This window comes from Mytilus californianus, unplaced genomic scaffold, assembly GCF_021869535.1.
Source record: "Mytilus californianus isolate M0D057914Y unplaced genomic scaffold, xbMytCali1.0.p SCAF_9, whole genome shotgun sequence".
Lineage (NCBI taxonomy): Eukaryota > Metazoa > Mollusca > Bivalvia > Mytilida > Mytilidae > Mytilus > Mytilus californianus.
Window position 1 is genome coordinate 9,757,507 of NW_026262745.1, and position 17,408 is coordinate 9,774,914.

The following is a 17,408-nucleotide window of genomic DNA, read 5'->3' on the forward strand; positions in this document are numbered from 1 at the left end:
AGTTCATATGCACTACTATTTTTTTCAAAGGTCAAAACATAGGGCTGTGCGGCATATTTTCAACATTTATATGCCCCGAACTTCCAGGAGTTGAAACTTATACTATTCTCTGTACTACCCCTCTCTTCAATTTGGGTCTTCCTCAGAATTCTATTTAGCCGTTATCCATGTGGATTTATACTGGTAACATTCCCAAGTTATGTCTCTATGAGATGAAACATAGAGATCATATCTGGGAACCAGTACATAAACAAAACAAAATATCTATTAATATTGTATATCTCCCCAAAAGAGGCATGGTTTGTGAAACAGCTGTATTTACAAAGTGCAACCTATGAATTAACAGTGTAGGTTAATAAGAAATGGTTTAGTTATTGAGTAAAGCATATTGGTATATAAAGGGATTTTTGTTCAGGTTATGTGATTAGCTTTTAATTGAACACCTAAACAATTTTTTCAATACCTCATATGAATATGTTTCATGACATTTATATTTTAGGGAGTATTTTATGGAAAATTTAGGTGAAGGTTTATATCAGAAACGTAGAACTGTGCTAATGTAAGTCAGACATGGACAATGAACAGCATACAAGTTTGATTGTTGTCATGTGGCTTCCATGCAAGCTTACCCACCTCCACAAAGAAGACTCATTGACCCCATTGTAGACCATATTAGTTACCTTACCAAATTTTGAAACATGTTTCACCTGCACAAATATGTCATCTATGTATACGGGGCTAAAAATTCAGCACACCCTTTATTTTAGATGTTTTATGATTTTTAAGACCACACAAATACTAATGATGCTGTCCTCCTCACCAAATATAAATAAGAAAATGTGGTATGAGTGCCAATGAGACAACTCTCCATCCAAGTCACAATGCATAAAAAGTTAACAATTATAGGTAAAAGTATGGCCTTCAACACGGAGCCTTGGCTCACACCCAACAACAAACTATAAAGGGCCCCAAAATGACTAGTGTAAAACAATTCAAACAGGAAAACCAATGGTCTTATCTATATGAAAAACCAGAAACCAGAAAAACATATTTATTATCTCCTCAATCTAAAATTAAGTGAAAAATCAAGAAAACTTTCTTTGATGACTCAGACTAATAACAACAATAAATTCTAAAGGCAAACAGAGTTCAAGGTTTAGGTTAAGTCTACAGTACACTGCAGGACAAATTTACATGAACATATATCATAAATATTTTCAATAGAATTAAACCAAATAGATATCATATGATTTTTAGGATGGAAATAAACATGTATCTGAGGTCTAGGGTCCTATTTATAACATTGTCAATACTATATAAACAAAACGGCTGAAGAAACAACTTAAAACTCCTATCTGTACACTTATGTGTAGATGTAGATGAAAACATAATATCAAGTCCTTGAAAAGAGTGATGGGCAAATTTATAAAAGGAGGCAAACAATCTACATACAAACAACATAACACCTATACCTCCTTTTTGTATGAAAATGTAAGAAAAAACAGCATTGTAAATACCTGATGTAGGTTCAGAGTTTTTGTTTGAGACATTAACCATATTAACAGATTAAGGAAATTATCTGCAACAAATCTTATTTATCAGAAAAATGAAAATAAACTCTTTCTTGTACATCTGAAGTGCTTTTCTGTATTGACCTCCATCTGCAAAGCTTAAACCAAAACATTTGAAAGCCGGGGATGTATAAATAAGTAGAAATGACAGGAGCTATATGACCAAAAGATACCCCAATTAAGGTCAACTTTGCCTGAGGAAGTTCGATCCTTAGTTTCTAAGTATTTTCATAATTTATCAGAGTGGAAATTTTAGAAAAAAATATTTTTTTAACCAGGTCAGTATTGAAGAACTGACATAAGAATATTGATGAAAATTTTAGCATAACATGGTTGAGCTAAGTGAGAAAAAAACCTTTATGCAATTTATATCATGATTTCAATTTGAAGCTTAAGATTGTACTGTCATAAATTTTTAAAAAGGGATAGAGATGTAACATGGCCTCTGCACTCCATATCCTTTAAATCCCTCTTTGAATGCTGCCAAATGCAGATGTTATGCTAGTATGATTATATAACTTTGGAATGTTTTTATTTTATATTTTCCTGCCTGCATATATTTTATGATAAACATTGTAGTTAAATTTTGTTTTGCAAGTATATCATATAATTACCTGTATATATTGTAGATATGTTACAGTGAATTTGTATAATCAGGGATTATGTAGAATCCCTAAAATTTTCAGGGATTATGTAGAATCACTGGTTAGTTTAGGGATTATATATAATCACTGAAATTTTCAGGGATTATGTAAAATCACTAGAAAAAATGTCAGGGATTATGCATAATAACTGAAATGAAGAAACAGTTTTGTGTATAAAAATGAATGAAAGTTGAAAAAATTTATTCTAACAAATCAAATTCAACATGTTAAAACTTCATAATAAACATGATTTGTAAAATGTTAAGCACAATACATGTATTTATTAAAATGTTTGGCACAATTTATTTAAATGTTAAGCACAATATATAAAAATGTTAACCTTATTAATATATATAATTAAAGTGTTAGTCATAATATTTTAAGATGTTACACAAAATAAAAATATTAAGCACTAGATATTAAAATGATAACCTCAATATATATCATAATGTTACACAATGTATTAAGATGGTAAGTACAATATACTAAAATAATCATTAAATAAATTTGGATGGCATCGACTATTGCACATTTGACCTGCTTTTCTGCAGGCACTTCTAATTGATTTGCATCTTTTTTTACCACATTATCCACATTTAAAAAAACCTTGTCCTTCACATATCGAATCAGATTTTATGGAACTAGTAAGAGAAATAAAGTTTTCAATACAAACATCTGAAGGTACCGCAAAAAAAAGGAATCAGCAGCCTCGAACTGATTTTTGGTGTAAGATCCGAGCAGAATTTTATTGTATTATTTCTCTCAGTTTGAATTTCATGTTCATTTATCCCCTCTTTGCACAACGCCTGCCATCCCAACGAATCAATCACTGATTTGTTATAAAAAAAAATAGTATACTAATGAGACGCAAATAGTATAAATGTGCATATTATAAATGGTACTTTTGTTTTTGTATATCTAGTTTTTACAGCTATTTCTTTACACAAAATATTTTTTCTTCAGATATTTAAGATTATGTTTTTTTAGATCCATGCCCAATAACCTCCACCCTCTCCTATAGTAATTAAAAAATGCTGTAAAGAGTGTAAAATGTAAGAAATATAAAGGATAGTAGCCATGGTAGCAGCATAAAACAATTAGATATTTATTTGTCAGCAGATAGTAATATGTTGTCTTCTTTACTTGGAATTCAGTATTTTTGTGATTTTACTTTTTTACTAGGTTCTTTTGTCATCAAAATAAAAAAAAAAACTGTATTTGTTTCTTGTCCATATCTTGTATTTTGTTTTTTCCTCTGCCATTATCATTTGCTTGTGAAATAATGTGGTTCAATAGTTGAATAAAACTTCACTTAATTTGATTTTTATTATTATTGATAATCCCTGAAATCATATTAGGGAATTTGTAAAATAATTAGTAAAATGTTCAGTGATTATGTAAAATCACTGGTCAATATCAGGGATTATATATAATCACTAATGAGTTTAGTGATTCTACATATTCCCTGAAAAATCAGGGATTCTACATAATCACTGATTATACAAATTCACTGTAACAGATATACGTTAAGTTGTATTATTAATTGATTACAGAAAAAAGTTTGACAGGAAATTAAAGATTGAAACATCCATGCAAAACCTTCCCCCATTTTTACACGAAAAACATAGTGTGAAATGAAAAGGGTCTTCAAATCACATCAGGCATATAGCTTAAAAACTCAATTAAATTGAATGCAAAAGAGATAAAGAAGGTGAACAATCTATTTGATATATATAAATAAGAAGATGTGATATGAGTGGCAATGAGACAACTATTCATCCAAATCACAATGTGTAAAAAGTAAACAGTTATAGGTCAAAGTATGGCCTTCAACACGGAGCCTTGGTTCACATCGAACAGCAAGCTGTAAAGGGCCCAAAAATGACTAGTGTATAACAATTCAAACAGGAAAACCAACGGTCTAATCTATATAAAAAACAAGAAACAAGAAACACTTATGAACCACACCAATGAACGACAACCACTGAACAACAGGCTCCTGACTTAGGACAGGTGCATAAAAATGCAGCGGGTTTAAACGTTTTAACAGGCGCCAACTTTCACCCTAACCTGAAAGAGTGGTGTAACATTACAACATAAAAAGACACACAATAAAATATCAATTGAAATGGCTTAACTTGATCCAAAAGGACATATACACAAAAACAAGTAAATATACACTGAACGAATAAGTTTGATCTATGACACAATATAGATAAAAAAGATGTATCGATGTCAAAGAGACAACTTTCACTTATGACAAAATGGCGTTAAATAAAGTAAGGTACAAAGGTAAATTAAGATATAATAATTTTGTTGTTAGGAGTACAGAATAATTTTTACAAAATAAATTTGTTGTTCATAGTACAAGTACAGAAGCGAAAATTTATCGTCATACTAAATACTTATCAAAGGTGGTACATATTAAAAATAGTAAGACGAGATATAACACAAAATAAGTAAACATTGAATAACAGAAGTGCATTACAAATTGCGTCAACAGGTCAAATTAACACGAAAGTACGATTTGAGAGTACTCGCAATAACTGAAAGCTAGTCAAAAGCCAAAAACAATTAATAATGAAAAATCATGCAGTATGCTTTCATCATGGTCTTTTAAATTTTATATAAAATCCCATTATTTTTAAAATCACATAATTCTTTATTTTTCAAATACATGAACAGCTGCTCATACATTTTTCTGTCATACATGTACTTTTTATTAGTGTTTTTTGTTTTGCATGATTTACTGTAAACATATAAGTATGCATGATTGTGATATTGTAAAATGTTCAAAATGTTTATACCAAGTATGTATTTGTTAACAAGAACAAAGCTAATTTTTCTCAGAAGACATTTTATATTTCAGTTAAAGAAAACATGTTTTCAGTTTCAGGACTGTGCACTTTCGAAGTTTTTTTGTATGCTGTTCTTTCTAACATAATTTATATATTAATGAGTAATTAAAATATTTTCATTTGTTGTATTGTTGTATTACATATGATGACATAGTTCACTATTACCACATATTCTAAGTTAGTTTTTACACTATTCTTTTTACAAATATTTCACAATTGTACACATGTTAATCTCTGATCTTTTAAAAGAGTTCAGTGTTGACCACATTTTGTAATTATATGACAAGGACATACATGGTAAAAAAGCTATTGATATTAAGCAGCCAGCATCAATCATCAGGTAAACTGGTAGATAAATAATTAACAGTAGCTGCCCCATTTTTCAGATAATTTACTGCCATTTAGTTATATTGGTCCAATTTGCTTACTGTAAGAATCTCAATTTACGATGATCGGTTCAACATTTTTACTAATTTGTGTCAGAAAATCTTCTTCCATTGAAATTTTTATAATGATATGTGTTATGCAGGAACATGAGGAACATTTATCTCTTTGCCAACCACAGCAAATGTAGGTCACATGATTTTTTATGGAATCTTAGATATTTTTCAGTTAAAAAAATAAAATGACATGTATTTACAGGAGACAGATAAATGAGGAAGTGAGAAAAATGATGGGTGAATTATTTACCAACCTTGAGGAAGAACTAGAGGGATTTATTTTTTATGCTGATAAATTGGATGGATTGTAAGTATGCATACCATTGCAAGATTGTCCTCAATGATAACTTCAAAGCAATGATTTCATTGTTGCCATATTAGAACCCAGTTAGGGGTGGTGCAGTTATGAACAGAATTTAAATAATCGACTTTCTGTACATGATGTTGGGTATATTTTCCTTAAACAGCAACCTAGTGATATGAAAATCCTCGAGACATCTACAGGTAAACCCATAGTAAATACAATAGTCAAGTATCTATATAGAGGTTACTTTCATCTGCCAGTTGTTACCTTCACCCCCCCCCACCCCCCCCCCCCCCCCCCCCCAAAAAAAAAAAATCCCAAACAGCTCTTGTCAAACCATATGACAACACCCCTCCGTAATTATGGGGATGTTTCTAACTTTGTTTGTTGCATGTTATGTATTGGTGGTTAACATCATTTTCTCTTTGATAATTCTGTATATACCATCAAAGGCTGAGGACTGTTATCACTGGCCATGTTGGACAGATTTTATAGCACACAAACATATTATATCAAGTGTTTAGTTCTTATGTTTATAAAGTGGATGGTGCATATGTTTATAGAGAATAGTGTGACAAATTATATAATTGAAAATATTTTATATGCTAACAAACCAAAGATGCTTGTTAAAAAATTAATTTCAGGAATATTTTCTAAATTTGTCCTATGCAGATCTAGATCTTGATATAGCATTTATCCTAATTATATCTTACAGTGTTCTCCCCAGAAATTTTGGATAGCATCACATTTGGCATTAAAAAAATAAATAGTATTATTTTTTTCAATGACTTAAATTATGAATAAAAAACATATTTATCCTGGGAATTTTGAAAATTGATACATTGGAAAGGAGTAAGTGTAATATGAATTGTGAATATGAAATCTTTATTGGTAATTATGCTGTATGTAAGTCTGTCATTAAAATATTGGGATCTTTAGTATTGTTGGTTGTGATCTTTCAGTTTTATTACAAAGTAAAGGCAAAAATACTTCTAAAAATAGGCTAATGATATATACTTTAGTACTTTTTTGAATGATAAAAACATAAGAGTACTTTATTGTTACAGTTACTCCATGTACATGTTAGTAAGAATGAGTCAACATGTTAACAATGCACAAGATGCTGGATCATTCCTCAGTGTCACATTTGCAAGCTGTTTGGTGAAGATTAAGAGAAACTTTGATAAATTTATTGTGAGTACTATAATAAGGCTTTATATAGAATGGGGCATATAAGGTTTTTTTTTATCTCAATGATTAAAAACATTGGAAGAAAATTCACATTGATTATACATGCTGTACATGCTGAAGAATGATACTGGTTACAGTCCCTGTAACGTAAAAGTTAACACTTTTTTCGTTCGGGAATCGTACGTACAGCGTGCGGGAATCGTTCGTATAGAGTTCGGTCATCGTTCGTACATCATTCGTATAGCGTACGTACAACGTTCGGTTAGCGTTCGTTCATCGTTCGTATATCGTATGGTAAATGTCATCGTTTAGGGTTCAGTATATCGTTTGCATCATGGTATCGTAAAGCGTTTGATTTGTCGTATGGTACATGGTATGGTTTAGCGTTTAGCGTTTAGCGTTCGTTTATCGTATATGGTATATGATATCGTTTAACGTTTCATCTATCGTGTGGCATATCGTTTTGTAAAGCGTATGATATATATATTAGGTTTTTATTTCAGAAAATTATTTCAATTATTTTATTTTTTAATTTATTATAAAAAAAAATGCGGGATAAAAAAAAACAATTATTAGATTGGATTGATTTATAGTTGGTTGCGTACTTGTATATCCCGAACAACTAAATGGATGCACCTCTTTGCCATGGTTGTTCTTTACTGCCAGCCGGAAGAAGACCTGTAGTGACCATATTTCTATACACCTGTCACCATTTGGACTATATTAGATTGGAAAGATTGGATTGATAACATTTCACTTGTTAATTAAATAATTAAAGCAAATAAGTTATCTTAATTATTATAATTTTTGTTTTATACTAATTGCGTAATTTTTGATGTCTTTTTGTAATTTTGAATCATTGTGTTAATAACATTTCAAATTCGATCATTATAAAATTTAAAAAAAAACCTAAACAATACCCTTAGTTCAATGGAACGTGAACTATCTATTCTAAATAAAATTTATTCAGTCGCAAAAAATAGTATTGGTTGTAAACGTTTTATCTTGATTGAGAAGCGTTTAGCAATGCAATAAACTTACTTTAAATGTACTATAACTTAATGTAGATAATTAGATTTCGAACTGTATACCTTTTCTTACCGATAGAAAAAAAACTGTAACTAATATAATTACACTATGGAATACCCTGCTATATAAAACGAAGGGGAAACATTTCCTTCCATCACATTTTGACATGAGTAACACGAGACCAAATACAGCGAAAAATATTAGTCTCTCTCTCTCTCTCTCTCTCTCTCTCTCCTCTTCCTCCTCCTCCAAATATTTCTTTGATCCAAATATTTCCTTGACACAATATTATATATAAAGTTCTATAAATGAGGCTTTATATGAGATACACGTTTTATATCTAAATGTATTAAAAAAGACAAGACATCCATGGTAGTATATGTTCCCCTCAATATCAGAGTCTGATATAAACCGAAGATGGTCAGGGATTTATAAAAATTCGTGAAAACTTATATGGAACCAGCGTCGCTTGCAATTGCTGCTGTCGGTGTTAAAACTGTTATTTTGACTGTAAAAGTGCTTAAGTTCATGTATGAGTAAAATACAGAAGAAGAAAATAACTCTTCCTTTTTTTTAGATTTCTTTATTTCAGAGGTAAGCTTCACAAACTTTCATGCATATCATCAAGATCGAATCACCTTAAATAACCAATCAAATGTATTTTAAAAGTTTTTGATTTGTTCTATGTACGAACTCATGAAAAATTTGTCACTGGACATTATGCATGCAATCAATGATCAAACACAAATCTACAGTATTTATAAGCATACTGCAATTGTATATATGAAAGAAACTATCAAAGAATATTTTACACATATTTGAAGGATCAAAAGAATCAGTTCTACAAATGGTTGTTATTAATAGACTAATTCAATTTTACAAATAATACATGCCTCTGTAAAATTTCATATCGACGCACAAGACTATTTTCTTTTATCGTGCATAGCTCATTTTCCGATACACTTCAGGTTTTTGACGATCTTCTTACTTGTTCGTTACTTTCTAAAATTAAAATCCTACACTAATTGCTTTTAATCCCATGCTAGACAGCGTAAAAGATAAATACACGTTTGTTAGTGTACAAACGGTGTTTTAAAGGCCGATATCCATTTGCACAGAAAAAGAATCAATTTTCGCCACAACTTAATTACGCCAATTCTTCTTTTGCGTCACTATATTTTGAAAACTGCAGCATTCATTTGCGTCAATAAAACAAGTATACAATTGCGCAAATGTTATAGACTTATATACTTTTACTTTGATATTTACTGAAAAACTGGATTTCCTCCTCCTTTTTACGAGCTAGTTTCTGAGTGCTTATTTACCATTCAAAATGATTGTGTACGAGTCATCGGTAAATAGCCTTGAAAAGCATGATTAAACAGCGTGCATTATATTTCCATTTATAATTTCTCCATTTTTCCCTATAAAAGCCTGGCGGAATTTATAATCTTCACAACCACGACAGCTTTCAGGCCCTATATCAGACTCTTATCTTTAAAAAAAAAATCAGTCATCCTTTCAAGTGAGTATTCTAATGTTACATGTGGTACAGGGACACAGTTGTCGTCCTTTGGTTTTCATTGTCTACGAATATAGTCCCTAGTGTGAACAGTGTATCAGAGGCGGATTTAGGGGGAGGACCCAGGGGGCCGGGCCCTCCTTTTCTGGGAAAAATTTGGTTGATTATATAGGGAATAACTGAAGCATGACCCTCTTAGGCAGTCAGTAGGCCCCCACTTATGAAAATTTCTGGATCCGCCACTGTGTATAACTTGCATTTTTTATTTAATACACTTTCCCAATTTATTTCTTGATATTTAATGCATGAAATATTAAGTAGGGGGATGAAATTACATGTTAAAAAAATTTAGGTGCTGAATCTTTATGTTAAGTAGTGATTTGGTCCAGTTAAAAAAAGGTCAAATTTTATTACGTCTGAAGCTGTCAAACTGAACTTAAGACCCCCTTAACACAGAATTGTCAATATTTTGAGTTAGAGCTGGTAGAAGTTTCTATAATTTTGATATTATTTGTCCCACTAGTAGTACACTACACTGTAAAAATCTTTTTGAGATAGAGCAGGTGCGATTTTTATACGACCGCAAAAATTAAAAATTTTTTGGTCGTATATTGGTATGACGTTGGCGTCGTCGTCGTCCGGCGTCGTCGTCGTCGTCGTCGTCCGGCGTCGTCCAGCGTCGTCCGAAGACACATTGGTTTTCGCACTCTAACTTTAGTTTAAGTGAATGGATCTCCATGAAATTTTACCATAAGGTTCAATACCACGAAAGTAAGGTTGGGATTGATTTTGGGGGTGATGGTACCAACAGTTAAGGAATTAGGGGCCAAAAAGGGGCCAAAAATAAGCATTTTTGTAACTTCCAGACAATAACTTGTGTGTAAGTGTATGGATCTCTCTGACATTGTACCACAAGGTTCCATATCACAAAGGGAAGGCTGTAATTGATTTTGGGGGTAATTGCCTCAAAATGTTAGGAATTAGGGGCCAAAAAAGGGGCAAAAAACAAGCATTTTTCTAGTTTCATGACAATAACTTGTGTGTAAGTAATTGGATATTTCTGAAATTGTACTACAAGGTTCCATATCACAAAGGGAAAGCTGGAATTGAGTTTGGGGGTAATTGCCTGAAACGTTTAGGATTTGGGGGCCAAAAAGGGGCCAAAAATAAGCATTTTTCTAGTTTCCAGACAATAACTTGTGTTCAAGTGTATGGATCTCTCTGAAATTGTACTGCAAGGTACCATACCACAAAGGGAAGGCTGAGATTGAGTTTGGGGGTGATGAATCATAAGGGGGTTCAAAAAATTTGGGGGGGGGGGGTTTATTCTTTTATTTTTCTTTTTTTCCTTTTTTTTTTCTTTTAAAATTTTCCATTTTAAGTTGGTTATTTCTGATTTATATTTAAAAGCAAATAATAATGATATGGTAGGAGATACACACCAAACAGGATGTGTAAATTATTATATAATAAGTATTGTGCAATAGCTAGAAATTTTCAATTGCACAGTATTGCACAATAGCAAGAAATCTTCAATTGCACAGTATTGCGCAATAGCAAGAAATCTTCAATTGCACAGTATTGCGCAATAGCAAGAAATATCCAATAGCACAATATTGCGCAATAGCAAGAAATTGTCAATTGTACAGTATTGCGCAATAGCAAGAAATATTCAATTGCACAGTATTGTGCAAAAGAAGATACTTCGTATAAATTGCTTATTTCTTGATCAATTTCAATGGGGTTTTATTCTTGAATTCTTGGGGTTCTTTAATATGCTGAATCTAACCGTGTATTAAGTTTTTGGATTTTGGGCCCCGTTTTTAAATTGGTCCACATTGAGGTCCAAAGGGTCCAAAATTTAACTTTGTTTGATTTCATCAAAAATTGAATTATTCGGGTTCTTTGATATGCCGAATCTAACTGTGTATTTAGATTCTTAATTTTTGGTTCTGTTTTCAAATTGGTCTACATAAAGGTCCAAAGGGTCCAAAATTAAACTTAGTTTGATTTCAACAAAAATTGAATATATGGGGTTCTTTGATATGCTGAATCTAACCATGTATTTAGATTTTTGATTATGGGCCCAGTTTTCAAGTTGGTCCAAATAGGGGTCCAAAATTAAACTTTGTTTGATTTCAACAAAAACTGAATATATGGGGTTCTTTAATATGCTGAATCTAACCGTGTATTAAGTTTTTGGATTTTGGGCCCCGTTTTCAAATTGGTCCACATTGAAGTCCAAAGGGTCCAAAATTTAACTTTGTTTGATTTCATCAAAAATTGAATTATTGGGGTTCTTTGATATGCCAAATCTAACCATGTATTTAGATTTTTGATTTTTGGGCCCCGTTATCAACTTTGTCCACATTGAGATCAAAAGGGTCCAAAATTAAACTTTGTTTGATTTCATCAAAAATTGAATATATGGGGTTCTTTGATATGCTGAATCTAACCATGTATTTAGATTTTTGATTATGGGCCCAATTTTCAAGTTGGTCCAAATCGGGGTCCAAAATTAAACTTTGTTTGATTTCAACAAAAACTGAATATATGGGGTTCTTTGATATGCTGAATCTAACCATGTATTTAGATTTTTGATTATGGGCCCAGTTTTCAAGTTGGTCCAAATCGGGGTCCAAAATTAAACTTTGTTTGATTTCAACAAAAATTGAATATATTGGGTTCTTTAATATGCTGAATCTAACCGTGTATTAAGTTTTTGGATTTTGGGCCCCGTTTTCAAATTGGTCCACATTGAAGTCCAAAGGGTCCAAAATTTAACTTTGTTTGATTTCATCAAAAATTGAATTATTGGGGTTCTTTGATATGCCAAATCTAACCGTGTATTTAGATTTTTAATTTTTGGTTCTGTTTTCAAATTGGTCTACATAAAGGTCCAAAGGGTCCAAAATTAAACTTAGTTTGATTTCAACAAAAATTGAATATATGGGGTTCTTTGATATGCTGAATCTAACCATGTATTTAGATTTTTGATTATGGGCCCAGTTTTCAAGTTGGTCCAAATCGGGGTCCAAAATTAAACTTTGTTTGATTTCAACAAAAATTGAATATATGGGGTTCTTTGATATGCTGAATCTAACCATGTATTTAGATTTTTGATTTTTGGGCCCCGTTATCAACTTTGTCCACATTGAGATCAAAAGGGTCCAAAATTAAACTTTGATATGCTGAATCTAACCATGTATTTAGATTTTTGATTATGGGCCCAGTTTTCAAGTTGGTCCAAATCGGGGTCCAAAATTAAACTTTGTTTGATTTCAACAAAAATTGAATATATGGGGTTCTTTAATATGCTGAATCTAACCGTGTATTAAGTTTTTGGATTTTGGGCCCCGTTTTTAAATTGGTCCACATTGAAGTCCAAAGGGTCCAAATTTTAACTTTGTTTGATTTCATCAAAAATTGAATTATTGGGGTTCTTTGATATGCCGAATCTAACCGTGTATTTAGATTTTGGATATTGGACCATAATAGGTGAATGTCCAATTTAAAATTTTTAAGTTCTTAGACCACATTCATTCTGTGTCAGAAACCTATGCTGTGTCAAATATTTAATCACAATCCAAATTCAGAGCTGTATCAAGCTTGAATGTTGTGTCCATACTTGCCCCAACAGTTTAGGGTTCGACCTCTGCGGTCGTATCAAGCTGCGCCCTGCGGAGCATTTTATTTAATTTGAATTTATTGTCTAAAAGAAATGCACTACGAAATAATTGTGTTCTCGGGCCATGTAGGTTAATCGTTTGGAGGTAAATATGACACAATTAAGTTCCATTTATTGGTGCGATTTATACTATAACACTAGCGGATTTAGGGGGGTTTGGAGGGGGTTCCCCCCCCCCCCCCCCTTCCGCTTGAAAATCTTAAATTAATTTTTGTATTTACCATTTCTTGTTTTAATGTTATCTTTACTATAAATTGAATATCCAGCACTGAATAGGGTGACACGTTGCCGCTACACTCCTTTAAATATACACATGTCATAATTACATTGGCTTGAGGGTAACTTGATAATAAGAGGATCAAAGGATTTAATTAAGACAATCAAAGGCAGCTATCCCTATATTTTATTACTTTGTATTTTTATGATTAAAACGACGTTTTTTGTTAGCTTGATTTGAAGAAAAAACTTTTTCACCCTATCATATACATAAGATTTTTTTTTAGAAAATGACACCTGCTGAATCTAAGGATATTGCAAACTTTATTTCCACATCTGTACCTAGTGCTCAAATGTATAGCATTCTAAATGAAAACTGGAATCCACCTAGTTCTTTTCCTTTTCATAAACGTGAAATGTACGGATTAAAAAGATGCTTCTAATATGCGTGGCTGCACTACTTCCCATGCATTGTCTATTCAACTTCACAGGACGGAATTTATTGCAAAGTTTGCGTTTTGTTCGCTACTGACGACAATCCCGGACAGTTTGTTAAAAAAACACGTTCAGAATTGGAAAAAGCAAATGGTGAATGTTAATCTCACAAACAAACAAAAAAATACCACTTAACAGCCTTATTAAGATCACAAAACTTTATCAACACACATGATAAGACGCGGCTAGTGGAATAGATGCAAGGGGTGATACAGCAATTGCAAAACGGGTAGATACGATCTGTAATTAAATAATTAAACTAATCTAAAGAGTTTATTTAGAGTAACCATATGCCGGATGAACAAAAAGGTTGCCAATTATTGAAAAACATATTGTTTGGTATAACAAGAAAACTTCTCTAGTGTTCAAAAACATTTCTCACAACCCCCCCGCTTAAAGCTCTGGATCCGCGCCTGTATAAGAAAAGAAGAGATGGGCGCGATTTAAACATTTTCAATATGGTAGTTGGAACAAATAACACCTAACCGTTCTGACACAGCGGTAATTTCTTCGCCCGGGGATATGAATTTGACATTAATCTTCCTTCAGTAACTTTACAATACCCAGCCGTGTCATTTCTGTATATTGTACATGTAGATAGTACGTGTGATACATGTATATGTTACTGTGAATTTGTGAAATCAGAGATTTTGTAAAATCACTGAAATTTCAGGGAATTTGTAAAATCACTGAACTGATTAGTAATTTTATAAAATCCCTGATTTTAACTAGTGATTTTACAAAATCCCTGAAATAATTAAGATTTTTTTTACAGATTCACTGAATTAAATTTAGGGAATTGGTAAAATAAATTCATTCATTTTTATTAAGAATTTCTGTGTAAAAAGCCTACAATAGTAACGTACACTCAATAAGTTTGAGGTTAACCTAGCCTTTATTTTAATACTAAGTGAGCAGTTTGCATGCACTATACAACTGACATACTGTAGAAAAAGGCTCAGGTACAGATGTCTTTAAATCAAGAGCAAAAATACAAACAAAAATTACTTCAAATAATTGAGGTAAAATTAAAGTGCAACATATGCATGGAACCGGGGAAAATATGATGAAATTTTGGAACATGTTGTCAATGAGCCACAGAAAGAAGACAAAACAAGCTCTTATCACTACCTTGTTTGAAAGAAAGTTACTGTTTATTATATTTTTTCTGTAATTACTGTAAAAAATAAAACCAATTATATCAAATTTTAAAAAATCAAATATAAAAACGGATCATTAGGTTGATTGCTGTCTTAAAGAAGAAAAACACATATGTTAGGTATAAGAAATTGAGTGGGTTAGGGTATGTGATCCAGTGGCAAATATTACATGCATTTTTGAGAGCAAGAGCATCTTATTGCTGCATGAAAATTGGTATATAAAAAGCAAATAAGTGTTGTATCATTAATTTGCTGCCTACAAAATAACATTTATATTCACAAAATAATAATAAAAAAGACAACAGAAAATATAGGTAAGAATACTTTGTTTTGTACTTGCATGTTTATGAATAGGTTCTAACCAAGCAAAAATAAAAAAGTTTTACTTTGGTTGATTTGATACAGACATGCATCGAAAAGCAGGGCAATTATGTAACAATAGATGTCACCCAAACTTGCCATGCAAAAATAAGTAAATTTACAGTGGTCTAAATATCCGTTTATATGCCTTTTAGTCATTATCATTATACACTAGTTCTAGCTCATAGTGTTTATTAAACAACTATATTTCAAAATCATTAGTGATGATAACTCTATTTTTATATTAAGAAAAACAAATTTCTAATAGCAAGTTATACTTAATTGTAATCAGGGATTTTACAAAATCCCTAGCTCTATTTTCAGTGATTTTGTAAAATCCCAGACAATTTCAGGGATTTTACAAAACCACTGAAACTGTTAGCGATTTTACAAAATCACTGATTAGTCCAGTGATTTTACAAAATCCCTGATTTTACAAATTCCCTGTAACATATATACACCAGAAATACCAATTCAAGTGAATTTTATCTTTAAGAGGACTCCATATCGGGTAACATTAAATATACATAAAAATAAAATTACAAATAAAATAAAATGATAATGATAAGTTCAAACGTTGATTTATTAAATGCACATAGTACGTATTTGTAAACCTATATTATTACTTTATTTAAAATTTTATTTTTCTCGTTGGGTTGTTGTCCATTTACGTTTACCCAATATTCTTTTTTCGGTATTTGTATTTTTGTAAAAAGCCGCTCAACAATCAATTTCACTAGAAATTTAACAAGAAAAATACTCATAAGTCATGAACATTAAAGTATAACTTGCTATCAATTTTTGTTGAAAAATTGTTTTTGTGCACTCATGACTCGTATATGCACATATGACGAATGTAAATATTCGTTGAACGCTTTTTTTGTCAGTTGTTATTTTGGAAAATTTTGATATTTAACTTCGAGAGGTATCTAATTATTTTTATAAAATATTGAGGGCACGTGCCACTGATTACACAACTATTAATTCGTGAATTATCCAATCAACAAAATTGATTGGATTATCCTTATTGCTTATGAATATTATATCATTTTTTTTTAAAACAGTGTTTTGAGTAAAATTAAATTACACACATTATACATTATTTTTCAGTTGTTGCGGAATTGTTTCATGTTTACTTTATGCGTTGTTTATTTGTACGATTATGAAGAAAAAAATGCATTTTTCAGTTTCTCGTATAATCTTTGTCTGTTACATGTATATATTTCCTGCATGTAGATACATAGTTCTCGTATCACACTGCACGAACGGAGTGTGATAAGAAAATGATTCACGAAAAACTTAATTTTACTTATTAGAAAAATACCCAAATATGATAAATGACAGAAACTGAGAGGAAAACGGAGATTATCTAAATTCCTTCCAGGCTTTTAATACTGGGCCCGTATGCATCATAAAATTGAAAATGGAAATGGGGAATGTGTCAAAGAGACAAAAACCCGACCAAAGAGCTTCTTCAGTTAAAATTCGTTCATGTCCTACGATAAATGACGATACAAAACAAAATCTTGCTTCTTGAAAATTAAGGAGAAATGTTGTTGAGAAATTCAAATCTTATTTCCCTTTTCAAACTCTGGTCGTTCGAGGAATTCATTATTGGACAAGAACGAGTTAATTGTAAATAGGGGAATAAATCTTACTTCATACAATTTGAAATTAAATCGTACTTTTTTTCACAAAAAGGCTATCGTAATAGAGATAATTAAAAAAAAGATATTTCAGAATTTCACTCGTTCAAGAAATGTATTACTAGACAAGAAGTCTTCAACTTACCAGTTTATTGTGTCCCTGTTTAGCACATACCTAAATATCATTTGATCCCAAAATTGTCAACAACATTTGATTTGTCGTAGTAAATTCTATCGAGCACAAAACAAATCCAAACCAGATTTGAATTATATGGATATTCATT

General features: G+C 31.4%; 2 protein-coding genes across 5 annotated transcripts in view; one reads left to right on the plus strand and one right to left on the minus strand.

The window, feature by feature from the left end:
- LOC127716572 (exocyst complex component 1-like) overlaps positions 1 to 17,408 on the plus strand; it is a 98,106-nt gene that overhangs the window by 62,970 nt on the left and 17,728 nt on the right. For 2 of the 4 annotated variants that reach the window (XM_052222801.1, XM_052222800.1), the window contains exons 17-19: positions 500 to 559; positions 5,716 to 5,820; positions 6,885 to 7,011. In XM_052222801.1, coding sequence (XP_052078761.1) covers positions 500 to 559; positions 5,716 to 5,820; positions 6,885 to 7,011 — 292 coding nt within the window. The remainder of the gene's footprint in view (positions 1 to 499; positions 560 to 5,715; positions 5,821 to 6,884; positions 7,012 to 17,408) is intronic. The other 2 variants (XM_052222802.1, XM_052222803.1) reach the window with 1 other exon arrangement.
- Positions 1 to 17,408, minus strand: part of LOC127716576 (uncharacterized) — a 148,138-nt gene that overhangs the window by 17,313 nt on the left and 113,417 nt on the right. The gene's annotated exons all lie outside the window — the stretch shown is intronic.